Source organism: Bos taurus, chromosome 2 (assembly GCF_002263795.3).
Source record: "Bos taurus isolate L1 Dominette 01449 registration number 42190680 breed Hereford chromosome 2, ARS-UCD2.0, whole genome shotgun sequence".
Lineage (NCBI taxonomy): Eukaryota > Metazoa > Chordata > Mammalia > Artiodactyla > Bovidae > Bos > Bos taurus.
This window is the reverse complement of record NC_037329.1, coordinates 66,952,797-66,969,929: the sequence shown is the minus strand read 5'-3', so window position 1 is coordinate 66,969,929 and position 17,133 is coordinate 66,952,797. Positions and strand designations below refer to the sequence as shown.

Sequence of the window (17,133 nt, the reverse complement as noted above, 5' to 3'; positions counted from 1 at the left end):
TGCAGCACACCAGGCTTCCCTGTCCTCCTCTGTCTCCCGGAGTCTACTCTCAGTCATGTCCATTGAGTCGATGATGCCATCCAACCATCTCATCCTCTGTCACCCCCTTCTCCTCCTGCCCTCAATCTTTTCCAGCATCAGGATCTTTTCCAAAGAGTTGGCTTTTCACATCAGGTGGCCAAAGTATTGGAGCTTCAGCACCCATCCTTCCAATGAATATTCAGAGCTGACTTCCTTTAGGATGGACTGGTTTGATCTCCTTGCTGTCCAAGGAACTCTCAAGAGTCTTGTCCAGTACCCAATATACATTAACAACAATACAAGCACAGTCATTTTCATCATCCCCTGATTAATAAACCTATCTCATTGCTAATCTTCAGAACAATTCAGCAAGGTAAGCATCATACCATTTCAGATGAAATATTAAATTCAGAAAGAGACTAGGTAACTTGCTCAAACTAGTTAGTAGAGTTTAAACTGAGGTTGTAACTTCCCAGATGGCTCTGTGGTAAAGAACCCACCTGCTAATGCAGGAGAGGTGTGGGTTCTATCCCTGGGTTGGGAAGATCCCCTGGAGGAGGAAATGGCAACCTGCTGTAGTTTTCCTGCCTGGAGAATCCCATGGACAGAGGAGCCTGGTGGGCTATAGTCATGGGGTCACAAAGATAAGCATGCATGACATCATCAAATGAATAGAAAGCCATTGTTCTTTCCACTAACAAGAATTTTGTGTAAATGTTCACACAAAACTACTTGTCAAACTGGTTCAAAGTAGTTCACATGTCAAAACTGCTTCCTATATATTTAGCATATAAAAGTTCCTCTGATCTAGTACTAAAACGTGGGACACTGACAAAATTACTACATCCTCTAGAAATGGTTCTGTTTTCCAAGAACTCCAGCAAATCAGAAGCCTGTTATTTCTACTAACTTCCAGAGAAAGCTCTAAAATTCACCTTGATGCTTTCTAGAGCACCTGGGTGCATCCCTCCATTCACAAGAAGGGACTCATCCAATCACTTGTCTATTCATCATTGAATTGCAATTTCAAGTGCTGAGTGTAAAGATCAATGGGTCCCCTTTTATGCTGAGGAGAAGAGGAGAGGTCTAAGAATGCCCATGTCTTCACGTATGGTGAGAGTTGCTATCATTTCCTTGGAACAGTGCACCTCACAGCTTATTTTCATGATGGCTTTATGGCATTGGGGTGCTCTCTTGCCACAGCTAGTTGGAGAAGATGCTTATATGGTTCCATGGTTTTGTGGCCAGGTGCCAAGAGTCTAAAGACCACTGGCCTAGAACCAGCACATCACAATGGAGAAACCAAGAAATATCAAAGAGTTTTACCTACAGATTCAAAGCCTTTAAGAACACTAATTTTAAAAAAAATTTTACTCTGATGTCAAATGCTAAGGAAGGTGTCTGTGCCACCAAAAAATCACCAGAGACTCTATATCAATAGCTGACTCTGGTGGCATGACACATGAAAAATGCACATAAGTGAAAGACCCCAAATCAAGTATTGCTTCCGATTCTAACCAATGGTGTGATCTGAAACAGGACACTCACCTCTACATTGACTGTCTCCTGATTTGAAAACAAAGACAAGGAGAGTTTCTCAAAATGTTATCATCGATGACTTTATGGCTATTTGATGGAAGAATCTGGAAAAGCAAGGTCACTATGGACATTGCAGTTGTCTAGACTCAAGGAATTAGTCTTGGAAAGAAACTGGATCTCAGAAATACAGAAAGGCAGAAAAAACTGGATTTGGATTTAGAGACGGCACAGATGCAAAGGGAAACACAGGAAATCAAAGGGACCATCCTGTAACATAACAAGCTCTGATTCTGTGTGCAAACAGACATTTGTAAGGAGTGACAGATGCAAAAGAAACCACCCATAATGCCACTCTGGCACTAATGTTGGGTAAATCCCATTTGCAATAATCATATGAGGGCGAGTCTCTTCATTTCAGCTCCAGGTTCAATTCACACCTATCTATCACTGCCAACATGACTTGTCAAGAAATGAAAACCACTTAATTCATAGGATCAGGGAAAAGGAACAACTTTATGAAGATACCTTCAAAATATGCTTTCTTTATATCTTAAAAACACTCTTTATAGTATTCTAAGAGGAAACAAAACAGTGAAATGCATAGTCTTTTCCCTTAAAATCTCTAAAAGCTAATGGAGTAGATAGAAAATCTATTCATAAATTCATAAATCCCAGGAAATGTAAATTACATGGCAACATAGCCAAACAAATGACCTATTTCTATATTTGAGACATTCTTCATGAATTTCAGATTTTTCTTTGTGAAAAGATAGTTTTGACCTCTATTCCAAAGGTATCTTGATTCCTAATCCTGTATTCTGTGTCTAAGTGAGAAGAATCATTATGCAAGTTCATAAAACACTGATTTAAAGGGTTGTTTTGTTAAAAAAAAAAAAAAAAGAAAGTTCTAGCATTTGTTTCAAAATATGTGAAATGAAAAAAAAAAAACCCATGTCTTGCATTCATTAACACATATTAAAACTTTTCCTGGAGGTGAGATGTGATTAATGGAATCATGAGTACCAGAATTTTCACTTACTCCATTACTCTTGCAAAAACTAAAATCACATATCAATAACAGAAAAGGCCTGTTTCTACCTTGTATAAGCCTTATTAATGCAACTTTGAGTGGTCTCTCTGGCCCATTATTTGAAAATAAATTGCAGGAGAGCTTTCTATTCAGGTTCTCAAAAATATACCTCAGATTTGTCATATTTAGGTTTTCAGAGCAGAGACTTTCATACAGAAGAAAAAAATCGAATCTGTATTTAGATCTTAAAAGGGGGTTGGGGATAAAGATAACAAAAATGGCTTGTTTCCTCACTTTTCTTCATTTGCTGTCTTGTAACCTGACACATAGGTTTTTGCACTGACCTGAGAAAAATCGATAAGTATGATAAATTACAATAATATTCAAGTCAGATAACATACAACTTGGCTGGAGAATATATAGATGACTTGATTTGGCTCTCCCAGATCTGAAGTCAGTTTTGATTATGCACTTTTCTTAAATTTCAACTCAACATATCATCAGTTCCCACATGCAAAGAATTTCTAAGGAAATTCAGTTATTTCTGGAAACCAAACTTCTGGAAAGAGAATATTAAACCATGATCACTTCAAAGAAGATCCTAAACAGTTTAGCAGCTGAAAATAGTACAAATCAGTCAGGTTGTTATAAATTTTTACTGAATGCCTTATAATAAATCAACTGTAATTACTTAGCATATTAAGATCATTTGTGTGAGTGTGTGTACGACCCTATGGAACAGAGCCCACCAAGCTCTTCTGTCCATGGGATTCTCCAGGCAATGGAATAGGTTGCCATTCCCTCTTCCAGGCGATCTTCCCTACCTAGGAATCAAATCCACACCTCCTGCATTGCAGGTGGATTCTTTACCCATGAGCCACCTGGGAAGCCCATGGTAATGTACACACACACACACACACACACATGCTTCAGTTCAGTTCAGTTCAGTTGCTCAGTCATGTCCGACTCTTTGCGACCCCATGAATTGCAGCACGCTAGGCCTCCCTGTCCATCACCAACTCCCGGAGTTCACTCAGACTCACATCCATCGAGTCAGTGATGCTATCCAGCCATCTCATCCTCTGTCGTCCTCCTGCCCTCAATCCCTCCCAGCATCAGAGTCTTTTCCAATGAGTCAACTCTTCGCATGAGGTGGCCAAAGGACTGGAGTTTCAGCTTTAGCATCATTGCTTCCAAAGAAATCCCAGGGCCGATCTCCTTCAGAATGGACTGGTTGGATCTCCTTGCAGTCCAAGGGACTCTCAAGAGTCTTCTCCAACACCACAGTTCAAAAGCATCAATTCTTCAGCGCTCAGCCTTCTTCACAGTCCAACTCTCATATCCATACATGACCACAGGAAAAACCATAGCCTTGACTAGACGGACCTTTGTTGGCAAAGTGATGTCTCTGCTTTTCAATATGCTATCTAGGTTGGACATAACTTTCCTTCCAAGGAGTAAGCGTCTTTTAATTTCATGGCTACAGTCATCAGCTGCAGTGATTTTGGAGCCCAAAAAAATAAAGTCTGACACTGTTTCCACTGTTTCCCCATCTATTTCCCATGAAGTGATGGGACCAGATGCCATGATCTTCGTTTTCTGAATGATGAGCTTTAAGCCAACTTTTTCACTCTCCTCTTTCACTTTCATCAAGTTTAGTATTTTCATTAATGTAAATACAAAATTACCCTTGCAAAAAAACACAATAATCTTCTCACATAATTTAGACACATAGTGACAATAAGAATAAAAATATGGAGTTGACCAGCAAAGTTCATTTAGGCTTTTCCATAAGCTGTTACCAGAAAACCTGAACAAACTTTCTGGCCAACCCAATATGCCCTAAGTTTTACCCTGGGACAGAAGTTAAACAAGCCTCTTCACATGGATTGTCACTAATCCTTGCCACTTTCTCCCCATCCTCTTCCTTTAAAGAGAAGAACAGGTTTCAGAGGGGTTAAATCATTTGCTCTACATTGCACAGCAAATAGCAAAAGAAAGATTCAGTCTGAAATTGTTGGACTCTGTTTTCAACCCTACATAATGTCACCTTCTTCTCCAAAATATAATTAATCTGAGAATCATTTGGCAATTCCAAAATATATTGCAGAAGATGCTGTTCTGGTTAGTGGGAAAAAGCACATTATCTGCAAATTGGTTTAAAAATTATTAATGCTTTAACAATTCTGAAATAAACCATGGGATGAACAAACTTGAAAAGAAAATGAAAATAATTTTCTATTATGTAGAAGACATTACCAAGAGTGCTGTTAACATCAATTACAGTTTGAAATAAAATGTTTTTTCTATCAGCTTCAGATAGAAGCCAGTTTTCTGCATTTGGTCTGGCGGCTGGGTGTTATATTTACCATAACATACAAGTATGTCTGAAACCTTAGGAATTTAGGGCAGTTTAAGGAAAATGAATGAATAATAGATGAAGTCTCTCTTAAATGTCCCATTCTCCCCACTGAGCCTACTCCCCAGCTTCCTCTCTTATCCTGGAAATGACAAGCCTTTTTTTAGTGAATACATAATAAATGATAAGAATATCAAAAAAAAAAAAAGAATATCTACCAGGTAGGGGAATGGTAGGCACACATTTTAAAAGCCTTGGAAAACATGTGTTGTCTAGATGGAGAAAAGTAAACAGAGGTTGGCTATTGCCAAAAAGCTTGTAGACCAGGTCAAGTACAAGTTTTAACACAAGACTGAGCTGGAAATAATCAGTACTGAACTATATGACTTCTCAAGGAGAGGCAGCATACACTTTTCACTGAAGTATTTCTAACTTTATATGAAGATGTGTTTATGAAGAAGTTTATGTTTCCTCCACTATTTATTTTTGCTCTTTTGGAGCTTTTAGAGGTCTTCAAGTAGGGAGAGCTCCACCCTTTCCTGGTTGACACATATTTTAGTACTTATCCCCATTAAAATGTTTCAGTAAGATATTAACTTGATTAGAACCCACAGAGTCACTCAAAAAGCATGAAAATACATGGAGGTAACTTTAATAGTCAGACATCAAAAATGTTGTGTATATTTAAATATTGCAATGGAATAGCTGTTAAAAAAAAAAAAAAGTGTGTGTAAAAATATTTCAAATTATCTGAGCCCAATACTGGGTTACTTAGTCTCACTCCCAATGATAGTAGCCACACCCACCCTGGGCTCCTCAGGGGACTCCACTTGCGATGCACATTTTCCTGTTCCAAAACTAAAATCTCATCTCCTGAGATATTTCTGTAAGCCACACCCCTCTTTTCTCCTTCTCCATGCTTATTACCAATATAAGTACATTGCAAACAATATGCATGTTCAGCAGCTAATTCCTTGGAGAAGGAAATGGCAATCCACTCCAGTGTTCTTGCCTGGGGAATCCCAGGGATGGAGGAGCCTGGTGGGCTGCCATCTACGGGGTCGCGCAGAGTCAGACACGACTGAAGCGACTTAGCAGCAGCAGCAGCAGCAGCAGTGAGACTTAACCAATGTTTACTTTTAGCATGGCCTCTTATAGAGTAGGACAGTAAAGAAGTGAGGCTTTTTTAATTTTTGTTTGTTTAATCTTATTTGAAGGATAACTGCCTTATAGTATTGCATTGGTTTCTACCAAACATCAACATGAATCAGCCATAGGTTTACCCATGTCCCCTCCCAATTGAACATACCTTCTACCTCCCTCCCCATCCCACTCCTCTAGGTTATTACTGAGTCCTGTTTGAGTTTCCTGATTCATACAGCACATTCCCTTTGGCTATCTATTATACATATGGTAATGTATGTTTCCATGTAACTCTATACAGCCCACCCCACCCAAGCCATGTTCATAAGTCTGTTCTCAATGTCTGTGTCTCCACTGCTGCCTTGCAAATAGGTTCATCAGTACCCTCTTTCTAGATTCTATATATATACACTAATATACAATAATTGCTTTTCTCTTTCTGACTTACTTCACTCTGTATAATAGGCTCTAGGTTCATCCACCTCATTAGGACTGACTCAAATGTGTTCCTTTTTATGGCTGAGTAATATTCCATTGTATATATGTACCATAGCTTCTTTATCCATTCATCTGTCAATAGACATATAGGTTGCTTCCATGTCCTAGGTATTGTTAACAGAGCTGCAATGAAAATTTGGGTACATGTGTCTTTTTCAATTTTGGTAGAGAAGTGAGTTTTCATTGAGTGGAAATAAGGATGTTATGAAATATTGTAAAGTCTGCATTTCTGCCAACTCAATGCCTAACTCAGTAATATTTACTACATCATTAAAATATTTTTATGCATGTGAAAACTCATATGTAATCACATACATATGTGTACTAATTAATGCAATATTCTGGAAAATACTAAAATGATATAGCAGCTGTACATGACTCAATGATCCTCTAAGTTTCTTCCTCCCTGGGTTCCTGTTCCCAAACTATACATGTAATGAAAGCACTTTGTATGAGATAAGCATTTTTCAAAAGCTTTTACTTATTATTTCATTCAGTCCTTACAACAATCAGGTATAGGATCTATAGCCACCTCCATTCACAGATGAAATACAGAAAATGACTTATCTTGCTACCCAAAACACAGCAATGACTATCAGAGCTGAGATATGAATTTGAATCTGAGCTTTCCAGTGCATAATATATAGATAGTGGTAAATAAATACTCTGGTTGATGGCACAAAAACTCACAGTCCTAGTTGCAGCATCCTAGCTTTGTAGCAGTGCTAATGGTAAAGAACCAGCCCACAATGGAGGAGATACAAGATTTAGGTTCAATCCCTGGGTTGGGAAGGTCCCCTGGAGGAGCACATGGCAACCCACTCCAGTATTCTTGCCTGGAGAATCCCATGGACAGAGGAGCCTGAGGGCTATAGTCAGTCCACAGGGTCACAAAGAGTTGGACACAGCTGAAGGAACTCAGCATGCCATGCATGCTACATGATACCCTATAAATAAATTTAAAATGTGTCTATAAGTACTAAAAGTCTAAAACATAATATAATCATAAATGGTCCAAGAAACCAAAGTTTGAAAATAATTTTAATTTTACTTAGACTTGGAGAAATTGGTTCTAGTGTTTTGTTTCCAATATAACGCTCTTCATAAGATAATTCAGCATTAATATTTAATAATACAATTTTATTTAACTTGTTTTTATATACTTTAATCTTTCTTAAATGTGCAATATGCTCAGTCTTTCAAATAAACAGAGAGACCAGAAGCTTATAAGCAAGGAACGTTTTGTGGTGTGTTCTAAACTCAGCAGATAAAATGTTGTACATATTTGCAGTAAGACATATATATATAATATATGTAATAAGAAATTAAGGGATGATAGGACTTCCCTGGTGGATCAGATGGTAAAGCTTCTGTCTACAATGTGGGAGGCCTGGGTTCGATCCCTGGGTCAGGAAGATTCCCTGGAGAAGGAAATGGCAACCCACTCCAGTACTCTTGCCTAGAAAGTCCCATGGACGGAAGAGCCTGGTGTCCATGGGGTCGCAAAGAGTCGGACACGACTGAGCAACTTCACTTTCTTTCTTTCACTTTAGGATGTATATATCTCCTAAGTTATGGATGGCATCATTGATTCAATGGACATGAACTTGGGCAAACTCCGGGAGATGGTGAGAGATAGAGAGGCCTGGCATGCTGCAGTCCATGGGGTCACAAAGAGTCAGATATAACTTGGTGACTGAACAACAAGTTATAAAAACTTCTACATAGCACCTGTATCAAATGTCTTTTATAACCAAATGATACAGAATTCTTCCACCAATAAGATACTATGTATTTTATATTGAATGTTGAGAAGTAATACATTTTCTGTTAAAGTTTCTTAACATGATTTCTAAAAGCTTTCTTTGACGTTCTGTGTTAAAAACAATATAAACTAAATTATGACATGTTTATGTATTAGGGAAGAATAACTTTTTTATGAATTCATTAAGTATTCATTTGAAATTTTTAATCAGGTTTGTTGACCAAAGTGGAAGTAAAAATACTGGATCCTAATTTCTTTGTGAAAACTTTAGGTTAATATCACCTAAAAGTCAAAAGTACCCTAATATTTTACAAAAGGCATTTTACGTATTATCTGTTTAACCCCAATTTTGTTCATGAACTATTTCATTAATAGGCTGTTATGTAAGAGAGTAAGAGAGTGGATTTCTACTAGAATGAGTTTTACTGTTGTTGTTGATTTTTTATGCATAACTAATGCTGCCTCTGCAGCCAAACAGTTGTTTATAAAAATACACTTTTTAGTCATACTTCAGGAAATAAGGTTATCGTTTTTTTTCTTGTTTAATTTTTTTGTTTGTTTGTTTGCTTTTTTGTTGTTGGGTTTGGTTTTTTGGAGCTGAGAGACCTATCAAACATTTTAGGAAATATTTTTACCCATTGGACTCAGCAGAAGGGTGCCACCTGGTGGCAACTTGAGCAAATTCTAAACCAGGTCTAACTATAAAAAGGTATGTTTAAGAAGCCTCGAAAGTCTTACCACTACCAAGGGCAAATGATAGAAATATTTTTTTTAAGTTCCTATGTACTTATCAGGATATATCTGGTTTTATATTATTTTAAGAGATACTAACCTAATTTTTTAATTTCAAGATTTATTATTTACATTTACAGTTGAAGAGTTAAAAAAATCTTTACCTATTTTATATTCAAGGTAAATTTATACACATGCATATGTAATATTTGCAATTCTTCTGCATTATGCCAGGAGAAGGGTGTTGAACTGTAATTGTGTAAAGGTTAGAAGATGGAGCTTTAGAGTTAAAAGAGCTTATTTTTTTAACTGCCATAGACTAGGACTATGTCTCATCTGTACCACTTATGAAGACAAGGTTGATCAAGTTGTTTAGTTACTTGAGAGAATTCTCTGTTCTCATCCCTACACTAGGAATAATAACAAGACCTAACTTAAAAATTGTCAGCTTTGAGGATCAAGTAGGAAAATGCATTCAGTGAGTGTTACCTTATCAACCCAGAGGACAGTACTCAGCACATGGCAAGCACACAGGAAGTGATTTCCAAATCTAATAATAAGTTACAACTAGCCACTCAAGATTATGTATTCCCTGATGTAAAATGGATATTGATTACGTTAAGTGGGAATGACTGCTTCTACCCACAGCTAAGCATTTATTTTTAGACATTTTGTAAATGTGGAGTGTTATAAAAACAACAGAAGTAACTGTTGTAAACATTTATTTAATCAATGAAGCTTTAAAGGCAAGACTACTGAGATGATGAAAATATCTCCAATGATTCAGAACAGTAATAAAAATATGCAGTCCCTGTTACTCTTGTTGCATCTGCTCCCAGAGGAGGGGCTACCTCTGGTCATGGCACCCTACGCTAGAAGACAGTAGTAGATAAGGTGAAATAGGGACGCCGAACTCTCTAAAAGGCCACAACAACAATTAAATTATGTGGTTCATAACCATCTCACGGAGAAGAAAGACTCTGGTCTTCCATGATGCTGTTCGTAGAAATGGGTATTTGATGGCCTCTGGACAAGGCATCTTTGAGGTTTCATAATAATCACTACCACAAAAAGCAAAAGACCTTTCTGGCAATATTCAAAAGCTTAAATCACTCAAAATCAACACCTAGCAAGTGACTTACTGGAACACGCCTCCTATTAAACCATTAAGTAGGATTTCATAAAGCTACATTTTTAATTTTGTGAATCTTTTTTTTTTTTTTTCCAGAAATATCACAGAAACTTGAACAATCGATCTTGTCTATATGGAGGTATTGTATCTGGGGCCACATGAGAGTTACCTAACAACTGCAGAATTAAATCACAATGACTAATACTATTAATAAAAAACCTAGACTCTTAAAAGAAATAGTTTAAGCCATCACAGCAATTGTCCACATCATCTGCTCACCATTTTGTATGTCAAGCTTTAGACAAAGAATAGACTACACATAGGTATATTCTGGGATTGCCTGGAAAACTCCCAGTGGGATGCTGCCATGTATATTTCAGTCTTCCTTTCCTTTCCCTTGAGAAATCAATCTCTTTCATTTTAGCTCAAGTGTAATATGCATACCATTGACATTGTAAAATCACATCAGTGCTCAGAAAGGCACTTAAAAAAACTCAATTAAAACAAGAGTTCTACAAATGGCCACTCCCTGACTATTTGAAGTGGCATAAGCAAAAATGCACACTAACAACAGATTCAAGCTTGAGTCTCTGTCTTCATGTGAATTTTAAGTACCAGATTAGTTCTGAAAAAAGGCTTTGCTGTGGATATACAGCTTGTCCACTATTTACATAAACATTTTCAGCTTCTGTATCCTCTGCTTCTTCCTCCCCACCTCCACCATCACTGAACTGTTTGCAGAGCCTCAAGTAACCAGCTGGTGTCACAGGTTAGTGAGTAAAGATTTCATGTGGAAACTCTCACCTGACTAATCATTCTTATTGGTAGTATCATTCCAAGTGCAGTAGAGAGGCTCAGTGGCTTATTAATGAAATTTAAGAGCTGTCAGCCTGAAAGAGGATGTTAAATCCATGCTCCTCTCCTGAAATTATTTTTATAATCAGATAACCCGTTGCTACCTTGTGATGTGTGCTGGAGGGAGCAGGGAAAAGAGATACAAGGAGAAAGGACAGGTTATATACATGTTTTAATATTTTCATACTTTTCTCAGGGTAAGGAGCAAAAAGAATGGTTTAAGAAAACAAGTGCTTTATAAAAACTGCAACATCCATCTCAGTAAAGGGAGGGGGCTTTAAGTCTGAGTAATCCTCACCACCTATGTGAAACATATGTGAGCAAAATGAGAAGGGTGGGGGAAGGGCGAAAGAGAGGCCACTAGCCAGGAGCGACAGCCAGGACTAGAACATTAATAACGGCAGCCCTAGAGTCGCCCCCTCTGCCTCCCACCACTCTGAGCGGACAGCTCCCCTTCACTAACTCCTCAATGCTTAAAATATGCGAAGAGCTGAGCCCTCCTGTAGCCTCGCTGTTTGCACCCCCTTCATCCACTTCTAGCAATGAGCTAGAAGTGTCTCCGCCAGAAATGCTTTGAGAGGCCTTCAATAGTGCGCTCGGGGCAGAGAGACCACCTCTGGACCCCGGCGCCTCCATCCTCCAGCTCCGTGGTTATCCGCAGACCTAAGTACAACCCTCTTGGTTCAGACTCTCTAAATGAGTAAACGTGACAGCCTCCCTCCTCTCGGCCAGGGCACCTCGGCGCTCCCGACCCTCCAACTTTGGGAAAAGACGACACCGAACTCACGAGTCACCCCAACCCAGGGACAGAGACGAGATGGAGATTCACCGTATGGTTATGTTACAGATTCCTAAAGACCGAAACAAAACGGGGTGACCAGAGAGGAAAGACAGAAAACGGACTAAAATTACCCTCAGCCAGCACAGCGCACCCCCTCATTTCTGCAGAAACAACACATCTGGACTCAACAAATCACTAAAGCCACTATCTTCCCAGTTCCACCTAATCATGCCTTTTTGCTCCAAGCTCGGTTCCAAGCAGACAACAGATGCGTGGTACACCCTCTTCCCCCATTTTGCGTCCCTCACCCCCACCCCCGTCCCGGTCTCCTCAAAGGAAAACAGAAAGGAAAGGAAGTACTCTGATGGCCTAAAGGTCATCTGCCTACTCCGGTAAGCTTTGGTCTCAGCTACGTGAAAACAGGGTTCGAACCCAGCAAGTGGAAGCCTCCAAGAGAGCAGCAATTCCTCCAACGTGCTTCAATAGGAGCCAAGAGGTCCCCATTTCTTGGCCCCGGCCACCTCCCCTCCGTCGGGGGCCGGCCCGAGGGGTTGCCCAGGCCACCCCTCCTTTACCTCTCTGCCCCCTTCCCCGCGGCTCTCCACCTTGCGCATCCTCTCGCCCGGCCCCGGAGCGCACTCGGAGGCTCTAACTTCGTGCAGAGTCCATGGATGAGCTGAGGAGAGCCTGGAACTGGGGCGGGGGTGGGTGGGGAGAAGGAGGCGTGGGAGCTGAGCCCTGGAGGAGGGGCGGGGGAAGCGCGGGTTGGAGTCTCCCTTCCTGGGAGGGCCTGGCCGCAGCTGCCAACTCTCACCTGGTCCGCCGGCTGCGCCTGGCTCGCCCTGGCCCCTGGGGTGGGCTGTTGCTCCTGCTTCATGGCTGTCATCGCCCGCGGCCCGTGTTGGCGCTCACTTCCTCGCGGGCACTTCAGACTCGGGGACCGTTGGCAGGGATTGCATGTCACAGGCTCCCGATGCTCTCCGAATTGGCGGAAGGCAAAGCGGCAGCGACGGGGTGGGGGGAGGGGAGCGATGGGGAGGGGAAGAGGAGCGGCACCAGGCAAGCTCCCCCTCGCAGGATCCCTCCTTCGGCCACCGCAGACCCTCTAACTCCCCACTCCCCCCGCCCCCCACCACCACCCCACCACCCCAAAGCGTAGACAGCCCTGGAGAGCGGACACCACCAAGTGACAAGTTAGCGGAGCGGCGAGCGGCTGGAGAGCGGCACCTGACAGTGCTGGAGCGTTGTCTCGCAGTCCCGGAGGAGCCCGGCTCGCCTTCTACCGCAGTCTGCGCCCCCCGCCAGCCCCCGGGGGCTCCCCGCGCAGAGCTCAGCGCGCCAGGTGGAGCAGCCGGGAGCCGCGCGCCAGCATCTCTGGAGCAACTGCAAAGCGGGCGAGAGCACTGCGCCTGGCGCGAGCTCCCCACACGCGCGGCGGAGCCTGCCCAGCTCCGCGGGTCCCCTCACCCCCTCCCGCCCCCCGCGGGCTCCTGCTAAAACCCGGAGAAGCGGAGTGCGCGCTTGCAAAGCCCTCGGTGGCTCCTGCGCTGTCACTGGGCATGCTCCAGCGCTCCGAGAAGCCAGGGGGCAGAGGGGTACTGTCGGTCGAGAGCCCCATCCCGGGCACCAACACCTATCGGGACCGAAGAGGTTGTCGTAGACTGATTACGACCGGTCTTCTGATTTGAGTCAATAGACAGGGATCCTTTAGCCTCCAGCCTGGATTCCCCGGCTAGTTGGTTAATAATGCCAGTGGAATTCCTAAAGGTTGAATTAAAATAATGATACTCTGGTACTCCTACTTTTTTCTCTCTGTCTCTGGACACGAAGAAAAATCCTCAAATTTTCAGTCCGTTTACACCGTTCCCTTCCTCAACACAACTTTCTCTCCCTTTCAAAGTTTACGTTTTAGTGAGTACTGGGAGCCTAGAGCATGGATACAAAACAATGAGTCAATGTAGCTTTTTGGAGCCGAATCCCTGTGGGTATAAGAAAACAAAGTCCTCCAGTTTCATCCAAGTGCGCTAGCACGCGGATTTCCCGGGATAGTAGAAAGGTCCCGCCCAGAGCAGATGGGCAACAAGCAGCCCGTGAGTCTCAAGCACTGGTTGTTGGAGATTTCTTGCCAGAGACTGGAAGGGAGGAGTCAACTATCTGGTATTACTGGATTCAGAACACAAGTTGTGAGGTTTCGGCAGAAGGGACCTAGAAAATGCTTGGGGGAGGGGAGGGGAGTCGCCTTGACTCATGTTTTACTAGCTAAGGACAAACTCCATCCTTTTCTGAGTTACTTGGTCCAAGAACAAGCCACCTCCTAGCAAACTCAAGAGATGACCCTGGGTTTGATCCCTGGTCGGGGGAGATCCTCTGGAGTAGGAAATGGCGACCTGCTCCAGAATTCTTGCTTGGAAAATTCCACGGACAGAGCAGCCCGGCAGGCTACAGTCCATGGTGTCGCAGCAAATAGTCAACACTTGAGCGCGCAGGCACACATACATACACACAGCTGAGGGAATGTTGTAGGATAAAAAAACGTTTTTATCCTGCCTTGTTAGTTCCTAAGGTATGCATTGTCACACTTATCCTAAGCATTAATTGTAGCAATAGTGCCTTTAAGATATGCTTTTTCTTTCTTTCTTTTTTTTTTTAAGACAGCCAGGTTCACCAGATTTGAGTAGATTAGAGAATAAAATGACTTTCTCTACAGAAGAAGGTAGTATTTGGATGGAGAGAAAACTGGCTTTTAAAAAACAGGTAATGAAGTACATATTATGAGTGGCCTATTATAGTGTGTTGGACCATTTTCATAGGAATAATTGTGCTAGTTGTAAAAGTACAAAACAAAATTTTAAATGAAACAGTAGTAAAATAGCTATTGGGCAATTTAGCCATTAAAACTGACAATACAGATTTTCCCTTACATATAACGTTTTGGGAGAAAGGGAGCTCTATTATTCAAAAAGTGTTTTTCGTCTTTATATTTTGCTCTTCTGTTCATTATTTCAATGTGTCATCCTTTGCATTTGGTTCTATATTGAACAACTGACTTGCAGGAATTTAGTTATATACAAAGATTTCTGCCACATAGGACAAGGCAGTTATCTTCATTCTACTTAAGATTACTTATTTGATTGAATTAAGCTGTTCAATTTGCATCCATTATCAGTATTCACTATAAAATCCACTTGGGTCACAATTCAAGACATAAGTTGTATGTTTCGTGTATGTGTATTTGTGTGCATATATCATTTTTTAAAGGAAAGCTTCTTTGATTTAATTTGAGTCTTTGTCTTTTTGGTGGGTCCTTATTTTGTCTAAGCTAAGAGGATTATTTTACAGCTGTTGGGATCTAAGTTAAGGGCATTAATTAAAACTTAATCACAGATAAACTGGGCTTCCCTGGTGGCTCAGACAATAGAGAATTTGCCAGCAATGCAGGAGACCTGGATTTGATCCCCTAGGTTGGGAAGATCCACCTTGCATGGCAACCCACTCCAATATTCTTGCCTAGAGAATTCCCACCAACAGAGGAGCCTGGCAGGCTACTACACTCAAGGGAGTTGAAAAGACATGACTAACCACAGCACAGGTAAACTAATGTCTCCAACTTACATACTCTATTTTTTTGAAATGTGATGTCCTTGAATTACAACATAGGATTTTCTACTTTATTCTTTATTGAAGGAAAAATTCCACTGGTCAAGGGAAAAAAAAGGCTTATATTCTGAGAGAATGTCTGAAGCTGAGTGTTGTATGGTTTCTGATTACATTATCGTATAAAGACATAAAACACTGATTTACAATCAAACATCTACAAAGTTTTAAAACCACACAATTAGATGTAAAGCTAGTGCAGTGTAGACAAAAGGACCTGTGCCAGACTAGGTGTGATCGTATTGTAGTTCTTACCCTAGTCTCATGCCCTAGTTCATGCATGGAGGTATGGGCAGAAGTAATTCTTAAAGAGATGGGAATACCAGACCACCTGACCTGCCTCCTGAGAAATCTGTATGCAGGTCAAGAAAGCTACAGTTAGAACTGGACATGGAACAACAGACTGGTTCCAAATTGGGAAAGAAGTACATCAAGACTGTATATTGTTACCCTGCTTATTTAACTTATATGCAGAGTACAACATGTGAAATGCCAGGCTGGATGAAGCACAAGCTGAAATCAAGATTGCTGGGAGAAATATCAATAACCTCAGATATGCAGATGACACCACCCTTATTACAGAAAGCGAAGAATTAAAGAGCCTCTTGATGAAAGTGAAACAGGAGAGTGGAAAAGTTGGCTTAAAACTCAACATTCAGAAAATGAAGATCATGGCACCCGGTCCCATCACTTCATGGCAAATAGATGGGGAAACAATGGAAACAGTGACAGACATTTTTTTGGCCTTCAAAATCATTGCAGTTGGTGACTGCAGCCGTGATATTAAAAGACACTTGCTCCTTGGAAGAAAAGCTATGATCAACCTAGACAGCATATTAAAAAGCAGAGACATTACTTTGCCAACAAAGGTCCATCTAGTCAAAGTTATGGTTTTTCCAGTAGTCACGAATGGATGTGAGAGTTGGACTATAAAGAAAGCTGAGTGCCAAAGAATTGATGCTTTTGAGCTGTGGTGTTAGAGAAGACTCTTGAGAATCCCTTGTTCAGCAAGGAGATCCAACCAGTCCATCCTAAAGGAAATGAGTCCTGAATGTTCATTGGAAGAGAAACTCCAATACTTTGGCTACCTGATGCGAAGAACTGACTCATTGGAAAAGACCCTGATGCTGGGAAAGATTGAAGGCAGGAGGAGAAGGGGACTACAGAGGATGAGATGATTGGATGGCATCACTGACACGATGGACACGAGTTTGAGTAGGCTCTTGGAGTTGGTGATGGACAGGGAAGCCTGGCATGCTGCAGTCCATGGGGTCGCAAAGAGTCGGACATGACTGAGTGACTGAACTGAAAGTTACTTATGGATCTGCTTCCTTACCTGGTATAATTAAAATCTTTAGAGCACACGACCACTAAGATCTCATCTTTCTCTATAAATTTCTATGACAATATATTAATTTTATGGAGCAAACATGTATCATTGAAATGTTAAAATGTTTACATTACATACTTTTAAATCTTAGACAAGTATTTACAAAAATAACACAAAAAATCAATAGATAAGTAAATTACTTCACAAAAGACCCTTAATATCCACCAAACTTCCCCCGGCTCTCTAGTTACACATATGTGTACACTGACAATTCTTGTCTTGATACTATTTTTA

The 17,133-nt window shown here is 41.1% G+C and overlaps 1 protein-coding gene across 3 annotated transcripts in view; it reads right to left on the bottom strand.

Moving 5' to 3' along the window:
- DPP10 (dipeptidyl peptidase like 10) overlaps positions 1 to 17,133 on the bottom strand; it is a 1,635,137-nt gene that overhangs the window by 788,249 nt on the left and 829,755 nt on the right. Inside the window, exon 1 of one of the 3 annotated variants that reach the window (NM_001078070.3) lies at positions 12,670 to 12,790. The exons of 1 other annotated variant lie outside the window; for it this stretch is intronic. In NM_001078070.3, coding sequence (NP_001071538.3) covers positions 12,670 to 12,741 — 72 coding nt within the window. In that variant the 5' untranslated portion in view covers positions 12,742 to 12,790. Of the gene's footprint in view, positions 1 to 12,430; positions 12,551 to 12,669; positions 12,791 to 17,133 lie in introns of those variants that run through there. One more of the 3 variants, NM_001435102.1, reaches the window with a different exon arrangement.